The 23,600-nt window shown below is 43.3% G+C and overlaps 1 protein-coding gene across 1 annotated transcript in view; it reads right to left on the bottom strand.

The window, feature by feature from the left end:
* Positions 1 to 6,266: 6,266 nt before the first annotated feature.
* FRAS1 (Fraser extracellular matrix complex subunit 1) overlaps positions 6,267 to 23,600 on the bottom strand; it is a 302,180-nt gene continuing 284,846 nt past the window's right edge. The window contains 7 exon segments of the mRNA XM_038399497.2: positions 6,267 to 10,399; positions 12,176 to 12,322; positions 14,882 to 15,087; positions 15,465 to 15,631; positions 20,485 to 20,601; positions 22,264 to 22,423; positions 23,286 to 23,393. Coding sequence (XP_038255425.1) covers positions 9,797 to 10,399; positions 12,176 to 12,322; positions 14,882 to 15,087; positions 15,465 to 15,631; positions 20,485 to 20,601; positions 22,264 to 22,423; positions 23,286 to 23,393 — 1,508 coding nt within the window. The 3' untranslated portion in view covers positions 6,267 to 9,796.

Genomic DNA, 23,600 nt, shown 5'->3' with positions numbered 1-23,600 from the left:
GGGCAGAGAAGAGAGTTTGGTTCTGACACTACAATTGCATATTCATCACTCATACTATGATATACTGATGTTACTCCTGTCATTGGTTATGTCAAGTTGGGGTGCCTAGCAACCACAGCGTAGTATTTTGAATCTTCCATCCAGTGAAGCAGGGTTGGCCAGACCTATGGAGCATATTGGAGACAAGACAAGAGTGCTTTGAGAGTGTTATTTTAATAGTTTCATTACCAGAAGTGCTCAGGCACCATGGCGAGGAGGACAGTGTACAATGTAGGTCTAAAGAGAGACAGAGAGATGGACAAGTAATAGTTGTATAATAAGGGAGTGATGGATGGATAGAAAGAGGGGTTTTTGGTATACTGTGGTAGTTTTGGCCAATTTGCACATAGATTTCTTTGGACTTTTCTTCTTAAAATGCTGGATTAATGGATGGGTTGTTTGAGTCTAGGCCTGTTTCATCTCAGTGTTCAAGGGTAGGGAGTGAAACTTCTTCCCCTCCTGAAGATACTGATGATACATTCTGCTGGGTAATGAGCTCTGGACCTCAGCTGAGGAATTGTCTCCAGAAATTTACTTTATCATACATGTCCTTAGGTGATTCAGTTCTGATATCATCTTCTCCTCCTCTTTCTTGTGGAGATTCTGGAACTCATAAGAAAGTTATGGGCTCACACTCTTTCAGCGCCATCTGTCCTTTAGGAAGGAGAAGCCTTTATATAGCTTCTTACATTTGAATTTGTTTTCCAGCATCATGTCCAAGACTGCATTATGTTCTCTGGAGTTTTGAGAATTTGAAACCACTCCAGAATCCAGTGCTCTTTGGTCACTCCTTGCTCTATGCAATGAAATAATCTACATCTTGGTCATTAAAAGGTTGGGAAGCAGGGACCATTTTCAGCATAAAGTAATCCTTTCTGGGCTGGTGGCATCCTCAAGAAGGTTCACCAAGTGTCTGACATTGATGTCCACACCCCATCAGTGCCAGACTTCACAGGTATAACTGAGATAATTGGCCTAAAAGAACATGAGACAATTCAACTGTGCTTCTCACCCTCCAACTATCGTACTCCATCTTCAACATTGTGTAGCTGAGGCTGAAAGTGGGAGACTTGCATCTGAATCCTACTGAGCTTCTGACATTTTGGGGGGCTTTTCTGGAGCCTAGAAGGGCCCTTGCTTATCTGCTTCAAAAGAGGTTCTTGGATCTTTAGAAGGCAGTGCTGGCTGTGAGATATCAAAATAGCAGTTTAATGAGATTTTTCTTGGCACTGTTGACTTCAAGCACTTTTGTGATACTCTGAGGTTTTGTATGTGTACAGTTCCAGGATGAGTCAATTCATCTAAGAGGCCATCAGTTCAGTCTAGAAATGGTCATGAGACCTGCTCAGATAACAGTTTCATACCTGATGAGGGTGTAGTGATTCTCATTCACATCACAAGATTGCTGATGTTCAGTAAAACATTCATAAGTTATCTAAATTTATAAAATATTTATAATGTTTGACCCAAAATCTGGTGAGGACTTTTAACCCCTCAGTTTGGAGGAGATGGAAAAGAGACAATGAAGGTCTCTTCCTTATAGAGACTTGGGTAGTTAATAATTGTTAGAGCTTTTTCCACAATCCCCCCCGCTGAGATCCTCTTTTCATAAATACAAAAAGTCTGTCTCCCTCATTATGAGGAACTTATTAGCGCAAAGGGAGATGAAGCTTGACAATTCCTTCTGCAGATTTTAGTATCTTGAGACTAGATTTGCAAAAGTGTTTAGCTCACATTTGTGTGAAAACTAGAAGACCAGATTTACAAAATATATCTGCAAATGACTCCTGAGCTCTCTTAAATGTATGACCAAAAGTATCACACTAGGAACTAATCCGTGCGAAGCACTTTTGAAAATGTGGCCCCAATTATGCATCTTGAGAAACTGAAAATCTAACCTAGAGCTATTTTGAAAATCTGGCATTTTCTATGTTCAGTGCAGTACCTGCAATCACCTGGAGAGAATTGTGACAGCTAGAAGGAGAGATGGAAGGCTGCATTATTACAGGGAATATACTACTTGAAATCTAGAAATGGCTAATATGTGTTCTAGTTGGACACCAACTGTGCCAGTGCAGAAGGCTTCTGTTTTGAAAGTTGCAGAGCATTGTATCCATACAAGTGAAAGGAAAAGAAGAAAGCAAAAGAAATAAAGGCCACTAGAAGGGAGCTAATAGAGACAACTGCAATTCGCAATTGGAATTTCAATGATTCGAGGATTCTCTCTCTGTGGAATTCACAGCTTTGTGGGAGTTTAAAGATTGGAAACAACTTCTAGTTCTAATCAGTTCATAAGGAGGAGTAAGATTCACTTAATCCACCAAACCTGTGCTAAAAACGGAGCTAAGCATTGTAACAGAGAAAACAGCACTAACTTATTCTCAACCAGCTACTTAGTGAACAAAATCTCATTCCTGCCAAAAAATGTGAAGAGGAAATTATTCAGCCAATTTGTCAGAAAAATGCATTTTTCAGTGATTTTTATTTGCAGAAAACGGTATGTGCAGTTCTTTCGCCCACTGCAATAGTTAATGCCTTCCCTTCAGATACATTGGAAGACCAATGATTTTTGGAAGAGTTTACACCATTATATCGCTCCTATTTTCATTTAAGTTTAGGAAACAGAGTGTCTACCTCCATATAAGGAACGAAGCAACTCAATGGGAGCAGTGAAGCTCCCCACTGCCTCCTGCACTTATCAGCTTCATGGAAAGAGGCGCATGGCCCCTTCAATCAGCAAAACCGGTTTGGGAGAGCTACAGCGGGAGATAAGAGCCGTAAAATAGTAAGTCAATATAAAAGCTCTAAGTCTTTGCCAAAATGTCTCTTTAAAAGTGATTGAAGAGACACTGATGGGTGCTGGAGATTGGTCCTTCGCATCTGGTTAGGACTTGCCCAGGCACTTTGGATGGAGTTGCTTAAGGCTGAAATCAACCCACTTGGACAATCCTGGGCAGGAGATAGAAAATCATGGCTTCAGTTCAATGTGAGGTGTGTATTTGGAAGGAGAAAAGATCTGTCCCACGAAGCGAGCTGAGAAAATTCTGAGACCAGGTAAGACTTGAAAGAGGACACATGTACCACACGGGTCAAATGGCATTTTTCCAACTAGGAATAAGGAGCTAGGCATGAGGCAGTGTTCCTCATCTCCACTTGGAGACTGAAAGACCGTCATGTTGGGAGCTGCTTGCAGCATTCCACAACTGATCTTCTAATTAAAGTGTAGGAAAGAGTCTACGCTGTTCTATGGAAGGAATTAAGCAACTGAAAGGGAGAAGTGAAGCTCCCCACAGCCTCCTGCACTTGTTAGCGTCTCAGAATGAAGAGTGTGGCCCCTTCAATCAGTGGAAGAGGCTAATGGTCGTGAAAAGGGGAGATGGGATGTCGCACCATCACAAGTAGAAATTTCCTTTGACATTTGGCAAAAGGGCTTCCAGTTGTTTCAATCAAAACTCAAGAGGAGGAAAGCGGCTGAGGGACTTCTTGTTTCTGAGGCTGCACAACACTCAAGTGGAAGGAAAGGAGGAATGTTCAACCGACAGATGCGGGTTGAAGGATCTAGCGGAGCCTGCTGCAACTTGCAGTGTTATTTAGAGGATTGTAACGTTTTATTCTTTCTCTCTGTGCCGCTGAACAGATCTGTGGAAGCTGGAAGCCTGGCAACCAGCTCCAGGAAAGAAAGTCGTTGTGTGAGAGGAGTCAGGTTGCTCTTCCCAGTGTGGATTTCAGCACGTGTAGAAATTAAGGGCTCAAGCCAAAAGCTGGTGAAGAGTGGAATGGGTAGCTAGCACGGTGGTAGGTTGATGTTTCGCAGTGGATGGAAGGAAATGAAAGACAAGAGAAGGAATAGGAAAAGAGAAAAAAGCATAGACGTAAAAGTGAAGAAATGAAAGGAGAGGAATTGAAAATCAGGGAATTAGTGGGCCGGGGAAGCATTTGACAAGCACAAGAAGGGAGAAAAGTAAGAAAGACTTACTGGAGCATTGGAGGAAACTGTGTCTAGTCTGGGAATCCCAGCTGGGGGCAAGGAACCCCTTTTCTAGCAATTTCTGTAGTACATTCCTCAAGTTTTTGCCTAAATGTCTCTTCAAATGTGACTGAGGAGACACTGGTGGGCGCTGGAGACTGGTCCTTGGTGTCCAGTTAGGCCTCGCACATCACTCCATGCACTTTGGATAGAGTTGCTTCAGGGCTGAAAATCAACCCAGTCAGGAATTCCTCGGCAGGAGATGGTGTTTGACCATCCTTTTGTCCTGTGAATGTTTTAGGAAGCCCGACTTTCTTCACTTCCATTCTTGCAGAGAAAGAAATAATGGCTTCAAACTGAGGTTTGTATTTGGAAGGAGAAATGATCTGTCCTGTGAAAGGGAGCTGAGAAAATTCCAAGACCAAGACAGACTTGAAAGAGGGCACATTTACCACACTAGGGGCAAATGACATTTTTTCAACTTAGAATAAGGAGTTGGGCATGAGGCAGTGTTCCTCCTCCCCATTTGGAGATGGGAAGACTATCGAGTTGGGAGCAGTTTACAGCATTCCACAGCTGATCTGATTTCAGTGGTTGAAAGAGTCTATTTTGTTCCATGGAAGGAACTAAGCAACTCAGAGGGAGAAATGAAGCTCCCTACTGCTTTGTGCACTTCTTGGAATACTGGTCTATCAGAAGGTGAGTCTTTGTGTGACCTAAAGGGGAGATCAGACAGTGCATGATCACATGTGGTTATTTCCTCAGAGTTTCCAAAGGGCTTCTACTGGTTTTGATCTAATATCTACAAGAGGAAAGGTTTTGATGGGCTCCTCTAATGTGGCTCCAAAATATTTAAATAGAAATAAATAAAGAATATTAAAGTGACAAAAGCCAATTGAAGGATCTGGTAGAGTCTGTTGCTTCTTGTATTCAGGATTTGTAATGCCTATGAAGTTTTCTTTTCTTTTCTTATTGTGAAGGTTAGGAGCTCCATGGGATCTGGAAGATTTTGCATCAGCACAAGTAGACCGATAGATTATGTAATTTTGAGAGTTGAAATCATTCAGAGAAAGGGTTAAGAGGACTGCAAAACCAATAGAGGCCATTTGAAGATGTCTGACACTATTGCAATTTGAACTATGAATTGTAATGCTTGTGAAGTTTCTTTATCTTTCCCTGTGGTACTGAGTTCTTCTGTGGGGGCTAGGGGATGAGAAACAAGACTTAGGAGAGTCATTCATTTCAATGAGGAGGATTGAGATTTCCCTGTTACACCCAACTTGCAGAGTTTAGCTTTTTTTCAGGAAATGTTGATAAGTGTGTAGTGGCTGGAATTTTAAGTGGCAGTTATATTTTTTCTGTGGAAAGAATAAAATGAAAAGAAGAAAAGTGATGGGACACTAGATAGGGAGGGCTCTGAGTTACTACAGAGAATTTTTTCCCAGGTATCTGGCTGGTGGGTCTTGCCCACATGCTCAGGATCCACTTATTGCCAAATTTGAGGTCAGGAAGGAATTTTCCCCTGGGTCAGATTGGCAGAGACCCTGGGGGGTTTCGCTTTCCTCTGCAGCATGGGGCACGGGTCACTTGCAGGTTTAAACTAGTGTAAATGGTGGATTGTCTGTAACTTGAAGTCTTTAAACTATGATTTGAGGACTTCAGTAACTGAGGCAGAGATTACAGGTCTATTACAGGAGTGAGGTTCTGTGGCCTGCAATGTGCAGAACATCAGACTATCATGATGATCCCTTCTGACCTTAAAGTCTATGAGTCTATAAAAATATAGAGAAGAGAAGAAAGAAAGGACGACAGAGGGAAAAAATCCCAGATTTCAATATTAAAAAAAGGAAACAAAATTTTGAGAAGAATTTTTTAAATAAAAAAGAATAAGTAAGACATAGTGGGGCTGTCTTATCTGGGATTCACAGATTGGGACAAGGAAGTAGTTACCTGTGGAGGTGAGTAATCCCACCTAAATTCCTGAAGTCTGTTTCTAAATATTTCTTGTAAAATGATTGAGGAGACACTGATAGCCTTTAGAGTTTAGCTAGATATGAGGTAATTTTTTTAAATTTAATGCTGAACAACGATAACATGATTGCTAATTTAATGGGAAAGAATTAGGCTATAACTGAACTTTTGGATAACACTATGCATGTCTAACTTTAAGACATCTTTCTTCAAAACACTGACTAAAGAGATTCAGGTGCTTCATGTGTGTCATGAAGAATTAAATAAATGGAAAGCTTGTATCAAAAAGTAACCAAAATGTTGTTTGTTAGCCAAAAAAATTGTATTGTGACATGTTGTACTGCATGAAAAAACCATTAACTCCATAACAGAGTGATATTCAAAATACATACATTATAATGAGATTCAAGAAAACAGGTTGACAGCACCACAAGTGATATATTCAGATCATATCAGATGGTCTTCATCGGGGGGTGTGTGCAATGCACAGTAAAATAACTGAGGGATATCAAACATATGCACACGCAAGGTCAGAAAAATGCAGTCATACATAAGCCTGTCTCAACATTATTATTTCTCAAGAGTAGAAATATATGAAGTCCCCAGTGTCATCAGGTTAAAACAACTGTACAAATATGGAGAACTGTAACATTGCACCTTGGCTCTGTTTTTATTTATACAGCACTGTAATACACAAGAGAAAATGAACTTCCAAAGTTTTATTTGTACTAATTTCAATACTTAAAAAAAAAAAAAGTACAGTAGGATTTATAATTCCTTAACAAGCAAACTGCAGAAGCTGAGACAATGTGGGTGCTTCATATCTGAATGAAATGAAATAGCACCCACATTCTTTGATCAACATATATAAAACACAGCTGACAATTGTGAATAAAATGATTAAGTCACAAATCCAAAGCTTCAACACTTTCATTTGAAGTGTACGTCTAACAGAGCGGATATTGACAATCAAAGTGAAATGAAGGAACACCCCAAATTTTGCAGGTGTTTTACTTTTCCATAGGCAAGTCACTAATGTGAGGTTGTCATAATTAATCTGCCGGGGGTAGTTCTTGAATTTGTTTTCTGAACATTACACAGGAAGGATCCCAGGTTCTGTTATTACACAGTGTTGTGTGAAATCAGATGGCTTTACTGCCACTTTCCACCTCTCAGTTCCATAAACATATGCATAAAACTCCCATTTAACACTATGATATATCTGGTGTTAAGCACTGAGCAACTCAGTGCTGTTCAGGACACAAAGCAGACAGTCCTTGCCATGCAGAGCTTGCAGTCTAAAACAATCACTGATGGGAGCAGTCTGCATGCATCACAGGGAGAACAGACCCCCCTGTAAATATTTAAGCTGAATAATCAGACCTCACTGCTACTCAGAAAGCGCACATTACATATTATATTTACACATATTATCCAGTTGCTGTTGAATCTGTGGGAAAAACAAACACCTTCTGGCCAAATGCCTAATAGACCCAGAAAAGTAATATCAGATCTTTGACAACCCAAAATATTATTGTTTAGGTATGTCTGTGTGACGTTGGTATGAATATGTAAACCAAGTACCCGAGCTACCAGAAACAAACCTGAAATGGTGCCACATCAGGAAATATTATAATAGAGATGGGGGACACAGCTAAAGGAATCATGGTCACACTTCATAGTGATGTTCCATTTATAAATAGTTTGAAAAGGGTTAATACGTGAGCGGTGATGTTATAAGCCTGTTGCAGCCATAAAATACAGATGTTTATCAGCACATCAGTAGAATGTGTCAAAAGATTATAAGCAAACTCTTGGCCTCTATAACAATTGATTAACCATTGTAGCCTAGTGACTAGTGAACTGTCCCCGAGACTCAGGAGTCTATTTCTGGCTCTGCCACTGGGGTCTGCTGGGTCAGGTTGGGCAAGTCAGTTCCCGACTCTGTGCCTCAATTTCCCCATCCATAAAAAGGGATAATGAAAATGACGCCTTTATTATTATTATTTACTAAAACATCTATTAATAATTTGTAAACTATATTTATGAATGGAACCTTACTATAAAGTGTGAATGGAATCATAAGGTACCAGAGTTGCAGTTGCTCTACTGCGGTCAAAACAAGTTTTGGCTTTTTTGTCCCTCCATTTTAAAAAATAATAAATTTAAAATGAAGAGAACCTTCTTAAAAACAAGGACACGTGTTGTGCTGTGGGTTTTTGTAATGGTGTGGGAAAACCTAAAACCCTAAAATTTGCAGGCAGTAGTGAGTACCAGCTGCTTTATTTCCAGTTTGCACAAAGCTGGAACTCAAAGCCTGGGGGATGAGTTTGTTCCACACTTCATGCAGTTTAAAATGCGCCCAGAAGTGTAAAGGTTACTGAGGAGTTCGGAAATCAGTGCAGATAAGACAATATTGTTTAATAAATAACAGGCATGGCATGCTTGTGCACACTATTTTCTAGTACATCATGCAGTAGAGCAACTGTTCCATCTATACTGTATATGATTGAGGGTCAGGGGAGAAAAGGTTTGGTATCTCATCAAAATCAAATATCAGGTTTGGAATAATGCTAAAAGGTTCATTAATGTCGGTACAGCACCATGAAAATGTAACACACTACAGTACAAAGTGCTCAGATCATTGTAAGCAAAAGTTAGAACATTTCAACTGCTTTTTCCTTATCAATCGTTCTTGCTCTTTTCAATACTAGGACTCTCCTCCCATATAGCTGGGATTTAACTAGGATTCCATCCCATTTAACAATATGGGAAGGGCATTGTGGCTCACAACCAACTGTCTGCAACCCCCAAGTGGACAACCCCCTCATCTAGACTGCTCCAAATAGTTCTTTGCATTGACTTTGTGGACGGTTCTCAATGAAAGGTGTTTCAAGCTTAGAACGTTGCTGCTGCTGCTACTGACTGGGAGACCAAACAGAGATGATTTTGGGTTCCAGACTTCACTGAGCTGGAAGGACAGCTGGTGGGATTGGTAGTTCAAAGAGTCAGAGTGAAGTCAATGGGAGTTTTGCCATCGACTTCAAGGGGGGCCAGGATTTCACCCTAAATCTCCAGGATGGAGAACAATGGAAGATTCACGCTCATTTGAGAGTGACAATCACTCCAGTGCAGAAGATCCTGGGCACAACTTAATTTCCCTTTAACTTGGGGCTTAAGTGATACTCGCTGCTATGTGTGGGCCCTCATGGGGTGATTTTCTCGAAGAGCATTTCACTCCCATGCAGATCATCTATTGAGAAGATACTGGCATTAGTTTCAGAACTGGCTTTGTGTGCCTGTATGCTTGACCAAAACAGTCATGTTCTGTGTGATGTCTTCCAGCAAAAAGGAAGAGCAAAGGAAAGCAGTATAGAGTGGAACTGAATAGATTCCAGCTCTTAAAAGGATCTTTGCGAAACACTGTGCGTCTGATCTAAGGATACTGCACTGCCCTGTTCATCTTACAGCATTATTAAACCCATTACAATGAACTGTTCTTGTTAGAATCACTGTAGAGCTTATGTAAATATTTGGCTGCCAGGAATGCTGTTATGAAAGTGGTGTAGCGTAAAACAGAACAGAGTGTTGGTAGAGATACCACATGAAAGTTTCAATGTTTTCTGCCCTGGGTGTGTCACACAGTCCTGCTTTGAATGAGGTAGCTCAGTTGTGAGTTGAAGCATGGGAGGATGCATTGCTGTCCACCATTCAAAGCTATATTCTTCCCTTTTCCACAAGACTATAAAAATACCAGTAAATTTTTAATTTTTTTCTTTTACAATTTATAAAAAGCTTTTACAAAAAAAACGTGCACTCTCAAACTTCTGTTCCATCATGTAAATTGTTGTGAACTTTGACCTCTAAGTTCACTTGTTTGACCTTAGCACCTTTGACCTTGTAGGCACCTTCATTGTCACTTAATATATTGATATTCCTTACAGTGCAGTATTGTCTGTTTATGTTCTTCTCCGCCCTTTCTATGTTTTTCTTGGGTACTTCTATCTTGGTGTTGAGAGGATATTCCTCCATGATGTCTTTGGCAGGCTTTTTCTTCTTCTTCTTCTTCTGCTTTCGACATTTCCTGGTTATGAAGCAAACTAACAGGAGCATGAGCAGCAGCAGCATGATGGCAGCAAAAGCACTTCCTATGGACGCCCCTGTTTGTGATAAGGAAGCAGCCGTGACTGCTTCCTGCACCTCCAGGCTCAGCGATTTCATGTTGGTGCCATTCTTGACTTGGTCGCCTTCATTATCATAGATCAAGGAGTCATCCAGAATCAGTCTGCCGTTGTTGTCCACCAGGTCCCTGCGGCTGCGTTTCAGGTGGTGAGTGAGAGACCGTTGAACACGGGGCCCTGCAATGGTTTCTGGGCCAATTATATAGATCACCTGAAGGTACCACTGGTGTCCAGCTTCCACCTTTATGACAGCACATACACACAAGAGACTTTACTCTGGGACGTTAGCTAAAGTGATGCTAGAATTCTGTTCAAAGCTGATGGAAATAGGTAAGTGCTACTCTATAAGCCAGGGACAAGTGCACGTTATAGGTCCCTGTCTGTGCCTGATTCACAGATACTATGGGTCTGTTACAGTCCTTGGGGAGCTTTAGCTCAAGCTGTAGCAGCTCATGGTTTTAGCTTTGGAGGTCCCCATTCAGTTCTTCATGCACTGAGCACACTGGAAGCCATCACACTATCACATAGTTTGGTGACCAATAGCAATATATTAACAATTTTTGGTGACCAAAAGATGGGGGCAAGTATTGCCCAGAATATTTTGTCAATATTTTGTTTCAGTGTTCACCATTTTTAAATGTTCTGTCCAGTTCTAGCAATAATAATTAATAAATAGCTGATTGGATTTTTTTAAAATTTCCTTTTTTATGACATTTTGTGTTAATATTATTTGTCTGATGCCAAAAAAATCATATTTTTTCCCTTTTAAACCTCTGAAAGTTTGGCAGTTTTTGATTTTTGAAAAAAATCAATTTCAAGTTTTTTTGAAAGAACAATAAAATTGTTTTTATAAATTTGTTTATGGTTTTTGACCAGCTCTGATAACTATGATAATACTAATAAATTATTCATAAATAATAACTCTTAAAAGAGACTCTCTGCTTGGAGAACTGTCATTACAAATATATTTTAAAAACTAAATACCTTAGGAAAGGTCAAACAAATCAATCCAGTCTGGGTGTTGGTGGGGAGCTGAACTTTGTCTGAACAAAGAAAAGGAGTACTTGTGGCACCTTCCTTTTCTTTTTGCGAATACAGACTAACACGGCTGCTACTCTGAAATTTGTCTGAACAGTATTCATTGTCTAATTTAGGGTCTGATCCTGAAGAATGCTGGGCAGCCCTAAATCCAAATTGAGTTCAATGGGAAAATGTGGGAAAAGTGTAAGGGAGGGGAAGGGAAAAATAATACATATTTATTTAATACAGTTTATAAAATTCTCCCATCTAATGCCTCGTTCCAACATATGATGATTTTAAGGTGAGCTGAGATGAATCTCAGGGAAGAGCAAGTTCCTTGTCCAATAGCCCACCATGGCTAAGGGGCTGAATCAATGTGCACTGAGTCAATAGGAACCTTCAAATTGATTAACATACAGCTCCTGTAAAACCCACTGATAGATGGCTTCCTTCATGTAGCTGTTGACAATGTAGGTCTCACCTATATTCTAAACTTGCTCAAAGTCATATCTTGCTGGGTAACTGTGCAGAAACAGCACCCACCTTCTAGGAATTCCACCTTTGTAACTGAGTGGCTTATCCCGGGAGAACTACTAAGTACTCTAAATTCCTGTGGACTTCAGAATAAGTTAAAGGGGCTCAGCACATTCGCAGACTGAACACTAAGGACCTGGGCTGGAATTCCTACCTGAAGATTAGCATTAAAAGAAGTTAATATGAGCTGGGTTCAGTGAGACTCTGCATGGATACAGACACTTGTGCTAGTGGATCCCAGTACAGAATTAGGGCCCTAAACTGTTGAAGACTGTTTCTGGCACTAGGAAATATGTGCTGCCTTTGTCCACAGAAAATTAGATAAGACTGCAAGGCTTGCCCTAGTGTGCGTTGGACTTGTATACATGCAGGGTCAGGCCTAGAGTCTGTAAAGCACAAAGTATCTTGGACTATCTGCATCACAAATTTTGGTTTGTGGTACGGTACATCTCATGCAACACACCTTGTAGAGAGCATCCACTTTCATAGTAAATCCATCCACTCCTGGCATGCTGCTCACCAAGTGGAAATCAGACAATTCAGAGGCAAAGTGGGCATCGAAAGGTACATCGTGGAAGTACTGATCAGTTACTTCAGGCTGGTTTCGGTCCTGGAATTTACAGAAAGCAATATGTACTCATGAAATGTGAACACACTCTATGGGTGACACATGCATTAGTAACAAACTGGCAATCAACAGCTACATGACAAGTGATATTTGTCAAAGTTGACTTTTTGGTTAATGTGTTATAGGAAGCAGCAAAAGGATACAAGAAGAGCATCTCTCACTCATGTCCTTGTGCCTCCTTCCAAGCCGACCCAGCACGGCTCTCTTCTTGTGCATCTAAAGGCCATCCTCTCGAGTCAAAAACTTCCTTAAAACACACTCCTTCTTTAACTCCTGGTGCTAATCCAAAGACATAAGTGTCCCTATTCCTAATATTGCCTTTCATTTTTTCCCCAAGAGAAATTTAAACCATTTTTTTTCATAAATTATCCAGTTGCTGTTATTTTCCCCAGAGAGGGACTTCTATGCTCCTGTTAGAGTTCTGCTACTCTTCTAGTTTCTTACTTCAGCTTCCCTTCTTCCTGCAAAGACCAAGCCACAGCCAACAATTACCTGCTGAACTAGACTCAGGAGGACTTCACTAAAAAGGACATCATCAAGCGCTGCTCAATCAAACATAAAAATGAACACAGAGGTCCTAATACAGTGTTGAGATCCATGTGGGTATGTGTCTGGGGCTCAATAAATTAGCCACAGCCACCTGAGGCTAAGCATGTCACCTCTGCAGATCTCTCAGAGCGGAAGCAAGAATCCAGGTCCAAGAATAATGCCCCACCTCTCTCAGCCAAAAGTCAAACCCAAGTCCCAGATCCATGCAAGTAGTTGTGCAAAGTGCCAGCTCCTAGGACTTAGGTAAGAATAATTTTTAATAAAGGCATTTCAGAGCATAAGAAATAATTATGATTGCAATTTGATTTACAGCATTTCATATTTTGTTTGTAATAGACCATTCCTAGATTAGATTTATTAAACTAAACACCCCAGTGCTGTGTGTAACCAGCCTAAAACATAGATGCATGAAAATTACTCAGAATACTAAGGGTACCTTTTATTATGCTGCTGAATGGTAGCATGGCTGCCATCCAGGACCCTGGTAAATGTTAATTTCAAAGTCTGCACTTACAGTTCAACATGTGGTATGCACTAGTCACTATTTCATACAATGAAAGAGGATTTTTGTTAAATTGATGGGTAAACGTCCTTCTATATGCTGGGGGGGCTATTACAAACATATTTGTATAACCCTTTCTCCATTAAAAATGAGGTCTAAATCACAAGGACGTTTCTCAACTTTTTCCTAGTCCTCAGACCAATGGAAAGGTGTCTGAATAAGGAGAGAGGAAAAGATGGGTAATGTCCACAAGATTTGGATTTATATTTAATATGATCTAAAACCACCACCCTCCTGCCTTTCACATAGCTGTGCAGTAAGATGCTACTTGCATTAGGAACATATAAGAAAAAGTGGGATACAGACAGTCCTGTATGCAAATATTTCAGTGAAAGCACACGGAACTAAAGGTGTGTCTACTCTACAGGTGAGAACCTCACCCCTGCTCCAGCCCACTTATGCCGCATAAAGAGGCTAGAGTGGCCTAAAAGAGCCCTAAAGGCCTTGTATCCAGCTATGGGAGGATTCCGCCAGTGCTGGCACTGAGGAACACAGCTGTACGGCTGCCTCCAGAGGATCCCTTTAGGTAGCATGCTAAGAACTGGAGTGTGGCAACATGGGGAGCAGCTCAAGCTAGCGACCCCAGTACAAAACCTGCCTGATCCCTGGGTACATACTCGGGTGGCTAGCCTGAGCTGCCACAATCACACTGCTATTGTCGGTCTACCAGCACTGGGAGCCATGCTGCAAACTTGGAGACAAAAAAGCCTGGTGTAGACAAGGCCTGAGGAGAGCGATTGAGCAGACGAAACTAAAAAATGAGAGCTATGGATTAAACAAACAGCCTGAGTTTTAGTTACACAGTGTCTGTGAAGAAGAGAAAGCGAATTTAGTGCTCTTGAAAGATGCTGGATCAACAATCCTAGAACATGAGGTTGTTTTCTACACGGAACGTGCACAGTGCGGACAACAGCTGGGCAAGCTTCCCCTCCTGTCCAGTCAGGGCCTGTCTACACTAGGAAAATGTGGTGCCATTTCGCAAACATGTTAGCTAAACACAGGGACCGTAGTGTTACCCACGACAAGCTAAAGTGTGTTTCAACATCACCACCTTGGTCTAAATGAGGTAATGTTTAAAACATGCTATTTAAGATGTGGTAGCTATCATGCTTGCTAAATGGCTCATTTTCCTCATCTGGAATGGGCCTCATTGTGCCTCACCCCTGACCTGGGTTAGAGAGTAGTTTCGTCTCCATCTCCATTCAGTAATTTTGTGATGTGAACTGTGTCTTTGAGATTTGCTCAACCTCACTGGCTCTCCATGGAATTTTATCAGACCAAAGGCAATATCAGAAATACAAAGTGTTCCTGTCACAGATTCTCACACGGTTTAGCGAAGAGATGGTTCCAGAATCCGCCCTGACATAACTACCCACAACTCCACAGCTGCCACAATTCTGTGTCACAATTTTGTCCAGCGTACAACCTACCAGTAGCAGAAATCTGTGTTTTAGGTGCTTGTTGGGTTGAATACAGCCATACTGTGGCCCTTCATTATAGATTGTTCCAGTAGGGTCAAAGAAAGGCACATAACCATCCTTGCCAGTACAGAGATAGACTTTTTCCAGCTGCAGTTTGTAGGCAGCATTTAGATTTTGTTCGGGATTCCAAAGCACACGGCCATATAGGATTTGACCTGAGAAGGTTGAGAGAATAATAGTCATATTTATATACATGGGAGGAAGAGAAGCTATTCAGAAAGACTAAAGAGACCACCTATACAGCCAAATTAACCAGGCTGGGGAATAATATTATGATAGGGTTTAGAGTTGCCGATGTAGATGGTGCCATATTGTGGTATGTGGTATTTTTTGGTATATGTGGTATATGTGGTATTATACAACAGTTACAGTCATGGTGTTACAGGGTTGTAGCATGATTCTGTAACACAGCATGCTCACATAGGCAAGACGAATCTCTGATATCACATCATTTCTCTTACACAATAATAGAGGCTGCACAGATGGATCCTTTAGCTAAAGTAAATTAACAAAGTGAAGGAAAAAGTCTTACCCTTTGAAAAAGCTCCTTTGTAATCCATTTCTGCCAAAGACATTTCAGATTTAGTGGGATCCATCAAAAATACTTTTTCATTGTTACAGAGCTGAAACTCTGTGTTCAGAGAGTATACGACAGGAACTGGGCGGTTTGTCTGCTGGAAGGCAATTGGGATCAAAAATCTAAATTTGGGAGGAGAAAAAAAAAAAGTTATCTTTTCCAGATCTGGTGTTCTTTGAGATGTGTTGCACATGTCCAGTCCATATTAGGTGTGTGTGCTCGTCACATGCACCGGTGCCACAAGTTTTTCCATCAGCAGTATTGGTAGGGGACTGGCTCTGGCGCCCCCTGGAGTGGCGCCTGCATGGCACAGTATAAGGGGCACCGCCACCTCCCCCCACCCTCAGTTCCTTCTTGCCGGAAATTCTGACAGTGGGGAAGGACAGTAGGTTATAGAACAGACATGAGCATCACGTCTCGAAGAGCACCAGTTACAGAACAGGTAACTGTCTTTTCTTCTTCAAGTGCTTGCTCACGTCCATTCCATATTGGGTGACTCCAAAGCAGTACCCCTGGAGGTGGGTAGGAGTTCACGGGCCATGGATAGGAGATTACGGGCGATCATGATAATCTGTACCAGGTCTCTCTTGATCTTTGCCAGGGCCAGGGTCTGCCTGCTGGTGTACATGACAACATATACTTATGTGGTCTGCCATGCCAGGCTCCAGATGCGGCCCCTGCAACAATGGCTGGCGACGGTCTATTCCCTGTCCCAAGATCCCCTGGAGAAGATTGTTACCATTCCTCAGACGATACTTACCTCACTGAGATGGTGAACCAACCACAGGACAGTCCTGGAAAGGACTCCGTTCAACAACCCTCCTCACTCCATCAAGTTGGTGTTGGACATCTCTGACTTCAGCTGGGGGGGGGGGGGCACATCTCGGCAATCTCCAGACACAGGGGATGAGGTCTCCGGAAGAGGCATGGTTACACATAAACTTCGAAGAGCTCCGAGCAGTCCAGCTGGCGTGCAGTGCTTTCTTTCCCCACCTGTCTGGCAAGGTGGTACGAGTCCTGATGGACAACACAGCCTCAATGTTCTACATCAACAGGCAAGGGGGAGCATGCTCATCAGTTCTCTGTCAGGAGCTGCTCCATCTGTGGGACTTCTGCATCAGCCACAAAATTCACCTGGAAGCTTGTCACCTTCCTGGTGTCAGGAATACACTGGCAGACCAGCTCAGCAGGGACTTCTCCTCTCACCACAAGTGGTTGCTCCATCCAGAGGTAGCCTGCATGATCTTCCAAAGGTGGGGACTCCCCAAATGGACCTGTTCGCTATCAGACAGAACAGGAAATGCCACCGGTTTTGTTCTCAATAGGGTCTGAGCAAGGACTCCCTCTCCGATGCCTTCCTCCTGTCATGGTCAGGGAGCCTGGCTTCATCCTGAGGAACTGGGTGAAGGGGCCTCATGATAGCCTCATCCGGCCATGACAAGGACGATTCCAGTGCCGTGGGAACCTCCATATCCATTGGTGGTCCAGCAGCTTGCGCCACTGGGTCCTCTTGGACCTGTGGGGTCTTATCCCCCAAAGTCTCGAGCACTGGAGGGGGACGGGATACCGAGGCTGCTGGCCTCTCCGAGGTTCCCCACACCAATCCGGCAGCCTGGGAAGGTTGGGTGAACCCCCAAGGGTTCCACGGATACCATGGAGCTGGCCATTGTGCTTGGGGCCATGGGACAGATTTCGGTGCCGATAATGTAGATGGCATCGCCAGTACCAGAGCTTGTCCCACAGGCAGGGAACCTTGTTCTGAGCCGGAGCTACCAGCAGAGCAGTTGGTAGTGGGTGACCAGGATCGGGCTGAGCGGTAGCTCTTGTCCAACCGGTGCTGGTTGCTGCATCCTGAAGTCGACCTGTCCGAGTGAGATTGTCTTGGTTGGGCTCTTGGGGACCACCAGCATTCGGTGTATCTGCGTCAGATACCCAGCGATCCACGCCTCATGCTACTTGACCAGTACTGGGATGTTGAATGGGACTGGGAGCTACTACTGGCTGGTTGCCAGGAGGATCGTCCTGAGTAGGGCGACCTCCTTGTAGGAGACAGGCAATGATGGCCCAGTGATCAGCGGTCTCTGGTGTCCGATCGGTCCTGGGCCCTTGGAGATGGTCGGGGCTGGTCCCAGAGTTCTTGCTGGGTGACACATGCCTCAGAGGGTCTGCGCCAATCTACCAGCAGGGTAAGCTTCGAGTCCCTCGATCACTGTCCCCGGTTCAGGGACCGAAGAAGGCTCCACTGAGGAGTGACAGCTTCAGATGGGCGAACGCTGGCGGGATGTCCCTCTCGATGGGAATCAGTACCGCTGAGGCAGGGACACGCATAGGTCCCACTGTGGGTTTTCTCCAAGACCAGGTACTGCAGGAGCTGATGTGGGTGGCACTGGGAGCATCAGGATCTCTTGAGCTGCTCAAAGAGCTTCTGGGGTCGATGGCACCTAAAGCTGGATAGGGCCTGCACCTCTACCCGGGGTCGTAGGCGAAGTATGGGATGGGCTGCACCGCTTGACTTGCGCTGGGGGTGTTGAGCTGCCTGGCACGGGTTGTGGCTGACCCCAGGTCCTTTCCTGTCCCTTATTGGAGGTAGAGATTTTCCCTGCCCAGTCTTTTCCGGCTTCTTCGCTGGAGCCGTGGTGCTCAGTGTGGCGTCGGGCCGCTGCTCTGCTTCCAGAGTGAGTGCCGACTCCATTATGAGCACTCTTAGACAGATATCACGCTCCCTCTTTGTCCTAGGTTTGAAGGACTTGCAGATATGGCACTTGTCACTTATGTGCCCTTCACCTAAGCACCTTAGTCTTGCTGACAGGCATAGGCCATTTGCAGCGATCGCAGGGCTTAAAGCCTGGGGACCATGGCATGCCCCGTCATCCGGCTGAGTCCCGTTTGGGACTAACGAAAAGTTGAGAACTACTACTAAGGGTAACTAAGAAACTACTAACTATATACAACTATATTACAGGTTTTCAAAGTTCACAAGAACAGAAAACGAAACAATGCTAGCGGAAGCACCGTTACTGACGGCAAGAAGGAACTGAGGGTGGGGGGAGCCGGTGGCACCCCTTATACCGCGCCATGCAGGCGCCACTCCGGGGGCACCAGAGCCAGTCCCCTATGGATACTGCTGAGGGAAAATCTTCCGGCACCAGTGCATGTGGCGAGCACACATACCTAATATGGAATGGACATGAGCAAGCACTCAAAGAAGAAAAGAAGGTAATGTAGCTTGGATTTGTCCACACGCATAAGTTATGCCACTTTAAACATACCCATATAGTTAAATCGGTATACCCTAGAATGGACACAGTTATACTGATATAAAGGTACTTATACTGGTTTAGCTTATTGCCATATGGGAAGGGGAATAAGCTATACTGGTATAAAGCACCTTTATACAAGTAATGGCATCTACACTAGGATTTATGCTGGTGTAATTATTTCTATGAAAAATCACACCCCTAACCAACAGAATTCTACAAAATCTGTGTGTAAGACTCAACCTTAGACTCTTATCTTCCCCTGAGCTGCATACACCACAAGTCAGCATTTTCCTCCAGAGATGTAGCATCTGCTAAGAGCACAGGAGTCTATAGAAGAACCCAGCAGCTGTGATACTATTGTTTGACACTTTGGAACTTTATTTCCTATTGTTTATATGCTCAAACTGGAGCATATGGGGTACAACACTCATTAATAACAAACAGCTGTTGCCTGGTATAAAGGCTATGCATCAAGAGTGAAATTTTCTCAGTTGAGGAGGGCTACTGCACACTATTTAAGCCTATGGGCAGGGCTGTCCAGTGGGGAGCAGACACACAAGGTGGGTGAAGTAATATCTTTTACTGGATCAACTTCTGTTCAGGGGGGAGCAGGCAGATTTCTTGTGGGCTTCTGCATCGCCTACAAGCCACGGAATTGGGACTGACTAAACCAGCATGGATCTGGGGTGTGCAGGCAGGCCACGGGAATGAGCATGAGTTTCATATACTCCAATGCCCCATAAGGGATGGAGAAAGACAGTGGCCACTAACCCATCTTTAGTAGCGATCACAGAAGAGCCATAGATTAGAACAGCGAATTTCATCTTCTACAACCCAACTCCTGCTTAGTAGCCTGCATGCAGCCCAATTACTCTGGCTGAGTGTATGCGGGTGGGGGCAGTGAACTTCACCCCAAAAGGAGAACGAGAACAACGCGGTTCTGATTTTCAGTTGTCCTGAGCACTGCAGCTCCCACTGGAGCCACTGATATTCAGCACCTGTGACAATCAGGCCTGTGTAACAGATTGTCTTTGACAGAAGCAAAAGGAAACAAAAAAGATCTCATGCTTTCCCCTACCTTTCTGACCATTTTTTGCTGACATCCGAGCCAAGGGCTCAGTAGTGAAACTAGCCGTATTACAAACCGTTCTGAGTGGCTCCAGTCAAAATATAGATTTAATGTTGAGGGAGCCCTGTTCAACTATTTTGATGGAGGATAGTCTCATTCACTGCTAGAATTCAAAGCCAATAGTGAGTTTCCTCCCCTCTAGTTTCTGCTGTTGCTATAGCTCATAGCACATGCCTGCTGTGTCCATGCAAATGATGCAAGCAGACAGACAGTATCCTTGTAAAGCTAGCACAAAGTCAACACTGTGATCTAAGCCATTTCAGCTTGTGGTGCTGTGTACGTTACTCCTCCTCCTCTGGGAACATATTCCACTGCACACATTCTGTTTGAATAACTAAGTGGCTTTATTGAATATCTATGAAATTCGTTTGCCCCAACCACATTCACATCTCAATATAACTATGCCTCATTCCTATCTCCACACACTTCCATCTCTTTCAGTGGAGGGTTCTTCATTTCTGACCCCACAAACTATCAGTTACTCATACGCTCCACTCCCTTGAAGTTAACACATTTATAACAACTCTGAACGCAGGCCTTGAGGTCTGAGAGAGCAGTGAAACAGGAGAATAGTGCCTCTCCTCACCTTTCTGGGGCATGAGCAGTACATGCCAATGGCTTGTCTCCTGGATCAATCCACGGTTGCGTGGGCTGCACAGTACAAGGGATTAAGTAGATTGTGTACTCTCCAGAATAGTCCTTCCTGGAAACAGATGGGAGATGCCATGGTTACCGTATTAATCTGGGAGTTGTTTACCTGCCTGGAAACATTTATCAGATGGGCAGTTGCATAGCTTCTTGCATCCAGCCTTTTCTCATTAGTACAAATGATTATCCATGCATGTTGCACTATTCTAATACTGAAGATAAAAGTTTTGAACCATCACCACCAGGTGTAACTCCATCAAGTCTAGTGGAGTTACAGCAGGGATAAGAATTTGATCCACAATAATTAAAGATGCTCTATTTGCCTGTGTGAACGAACATAGCTGGATGAGAGACAAGGGATCATTTACTGAAATGATAGCAAGAAAAGCAGAGTGAATGAAGATACTTCTGGATCATAGCATAAGTACTTATATCAAGGATAGCCTTAATTTTAATTAAACTGTGAAATACAGGGATTAAAATCCTGCTCTAAAGTGCAAATCTCAAGGCGCCCTTAGGAATGAAGTCACTACCAGTACCTCCATGCTACTTACACAAATATTTTGTTCCCCCCGAAAACGAATTCAGTATACTTGAAAGGAACTGGATTGACAGCCTTGGAGATTAAGCTCTTCCTTTATTCACATGACAGACACAGCGTAGGCTATAGCTGTGAAAGCTGCACTCCTAAGTGCCTCAACTCAAAACCTTGAGGTAATGCAGGTTCCATAGGCCATTCAATTCTAGCTCCCTTTGCAGAGCCTGCTCACCAGGCAGATAGTGATGACTGGACTTGAGGCCCCTGAATCCATTTTACATAGGCCACCAACAATCCTTGTTATGAGGAACCATGTAGGTATATAGTGCTTACTAACATAGGGCCAGATTCTAATACCTTTACTCAGCCAGTAAAGTAGTATTTCATTCTACAAGTCGTCCCATTGAGTGAGGGTATCAGAATCAGACACATTCCCTACTGTAAAGGGCCTACAATTTAAGGTAAACAAACAGAAGATAGGACACGGAGAAGAGGAGAGGAGGCAATTGGATAAAGAAAAGGAGGGGTTTTGAAGAGGTGTCAATTATATAAGATGATACAGAGCATAGCTGGAGGAGGAAGACAAAGGAGCAACCAGATAATAACAAAATTAGGGGCTACCCACCAACCAGGGTTTAATTCAGCTGTTGCCACTGAAGTGAATAGAAACCTTATTGTCAGTTGCCTTGCACCTTGTGCAGTCATTTACCCCAGAGCTACACAGATGCAGGGCAACTGAAAATCAGGCCCAAAGACTCCATATCCCATGACCAATCCCCTGACCTATCCAGGCCCCTACAAATGATAGATGAAAAGTTCTTGGAGAGTCAAACACTTATGAGCATATCAAAAGAAGTTCAGGACATCTGTCAGATGAGACAAGGCCATTCCCTTACTATACCTCTATTCTTATATCCTAGGCCCAAAAGAGCCTTTCAGCTTAGGCAAGATCCAAACAGGTTAGAGGATTTATCAAGGTCATGCAGGCGATAAACAGAAATAAAGTTTCATGCTAGTGGCTAATGCCATAACAGCAGAGAGAGAAATTAAGTGCTAGTATGTCTGAACTGGACACTTCGCTCCAGGATGCTGTTAATGCTGGCATTCTCAGCACGCACAAACACCATTCTGCCGATGGAAGCTATAAAGCCAATTGTACCCACAGTCCTCCTTCCTCACCTGTTATAGGAGCTGGTTGCCCTCCACAGCTGATAGGGGGAGTCAAAAGTCTGTGCACTCCACAAAAGCTGCAGATCGAACTCAATCCCTCCTAGGTGGTCTGGAGTCATTATAAAAGACTTCACATCTGGCAGAGTGTGGTGTTCCATCACAAAATTCCCTGTATGGAGGAATACAAATACATCACCTATAGATACATATTTTTACCTGTATCTAGCCTTCTTGCAAACTTGTCTTGAAGTCACATGCTGGAGAGGTGGTCAGTAGAATATCTAATGTTCCATCAAAGGTTTAAAATAAAACAAAATATGAAAAGATCCAATCTTGGATCTCAAGAACTTGGAACTCAGTGGGATAACTCATGTGAGTAATGGCTACTTTTGAAAGTCAGGATCAAGCCTGTCCTAAGAAAGATTTACAAATACCACGATGGTAAAACACTGGCAGTTGATGTACAGTAGCATTTCCTATGTTGCCAGAGCAACAATCAGAGGATTTCAGAAAGTCATTCGTCTAGAAGGGCCATGACAAAAGTAGTCTCCTGCAATGACCAGCTGACTCTAACAGCAGCCAGCAAACTCTGGTGTATAGGAACCTCACTCCATCCAGCTGCCTACCATTAATGCCGACACTTTCACTGCTGGCTTTGGGAGTCCCCAATACCTGGCATTAAACTGGGCTTGCTCTGGTTTCCTGTTCCTTAGAGCACTGGCGCCTGAAGGCAGAAAGCACAGCTGGCCTGCCCTGGGCAGGAACAAGTGGAAAAGGAGTAAGGCAGACAGAATACTACCAGTCCTTCCCAATGCAGGTGAATTATGGTGCAAATAAACCAAGGGAATGAATAAAACAAACAGCAACCAGCTAAGAGGATAACAGCAGAAAAGCAAATTGGCCTTTGGGTAAAAATAAATTCTTTGAACGTGAACATTGCCCTCATACAACAATCCTAGAACTTTATCATCGCTGTCCTCAGGACCAATCAATATTTGTATGATGTTCTAAATCAAAGCTGACACTCTTACCTCTGAATTTGGCATGGGTCTTGAACTCAATAACCAGCCGGCCATCCTCTCGGATGTAGATCCTTATTATCTGCAGCCTGGCGGAGAGAACACTGTCTGTCTGAATCCCTGTATGGCCAGATCAAGGAGAAAGTGAATGTAACAGCAAGGGGACTGTCTAGAACATCTGCTTGCAATGAACAAATTTACACCACCAGCATGAATTCCAGAGGTGGAAAATCTGATAATACACATCCAGGGCCCAATCCTTGCAGCTCTTACTCAATGTGAGTACAGAGACTACTCCTGGGAGGGCTGAAGGGTTGGGTTAGCTTC

This window comes from Dermochelys coriacea, chromosome 4, assembly GCF_009764565.3.
Source record: "Dermochelys coriacea isolate rDerCor1 chromosome 4, rDerCor1.pri.v4, whole genome shotgun sequence".
Taxonomy (NCBI): Eukaryota; Metazoa; Chordata; order Testudines; family Dermochelyidae; genus Dermochelys; species Dermochelys coriacea.
The sequence above is the reverse complement of the archived record's forward strand: the minus strand, read 5'-3'. Positions and strand labels throughout refer to the sequence as shown.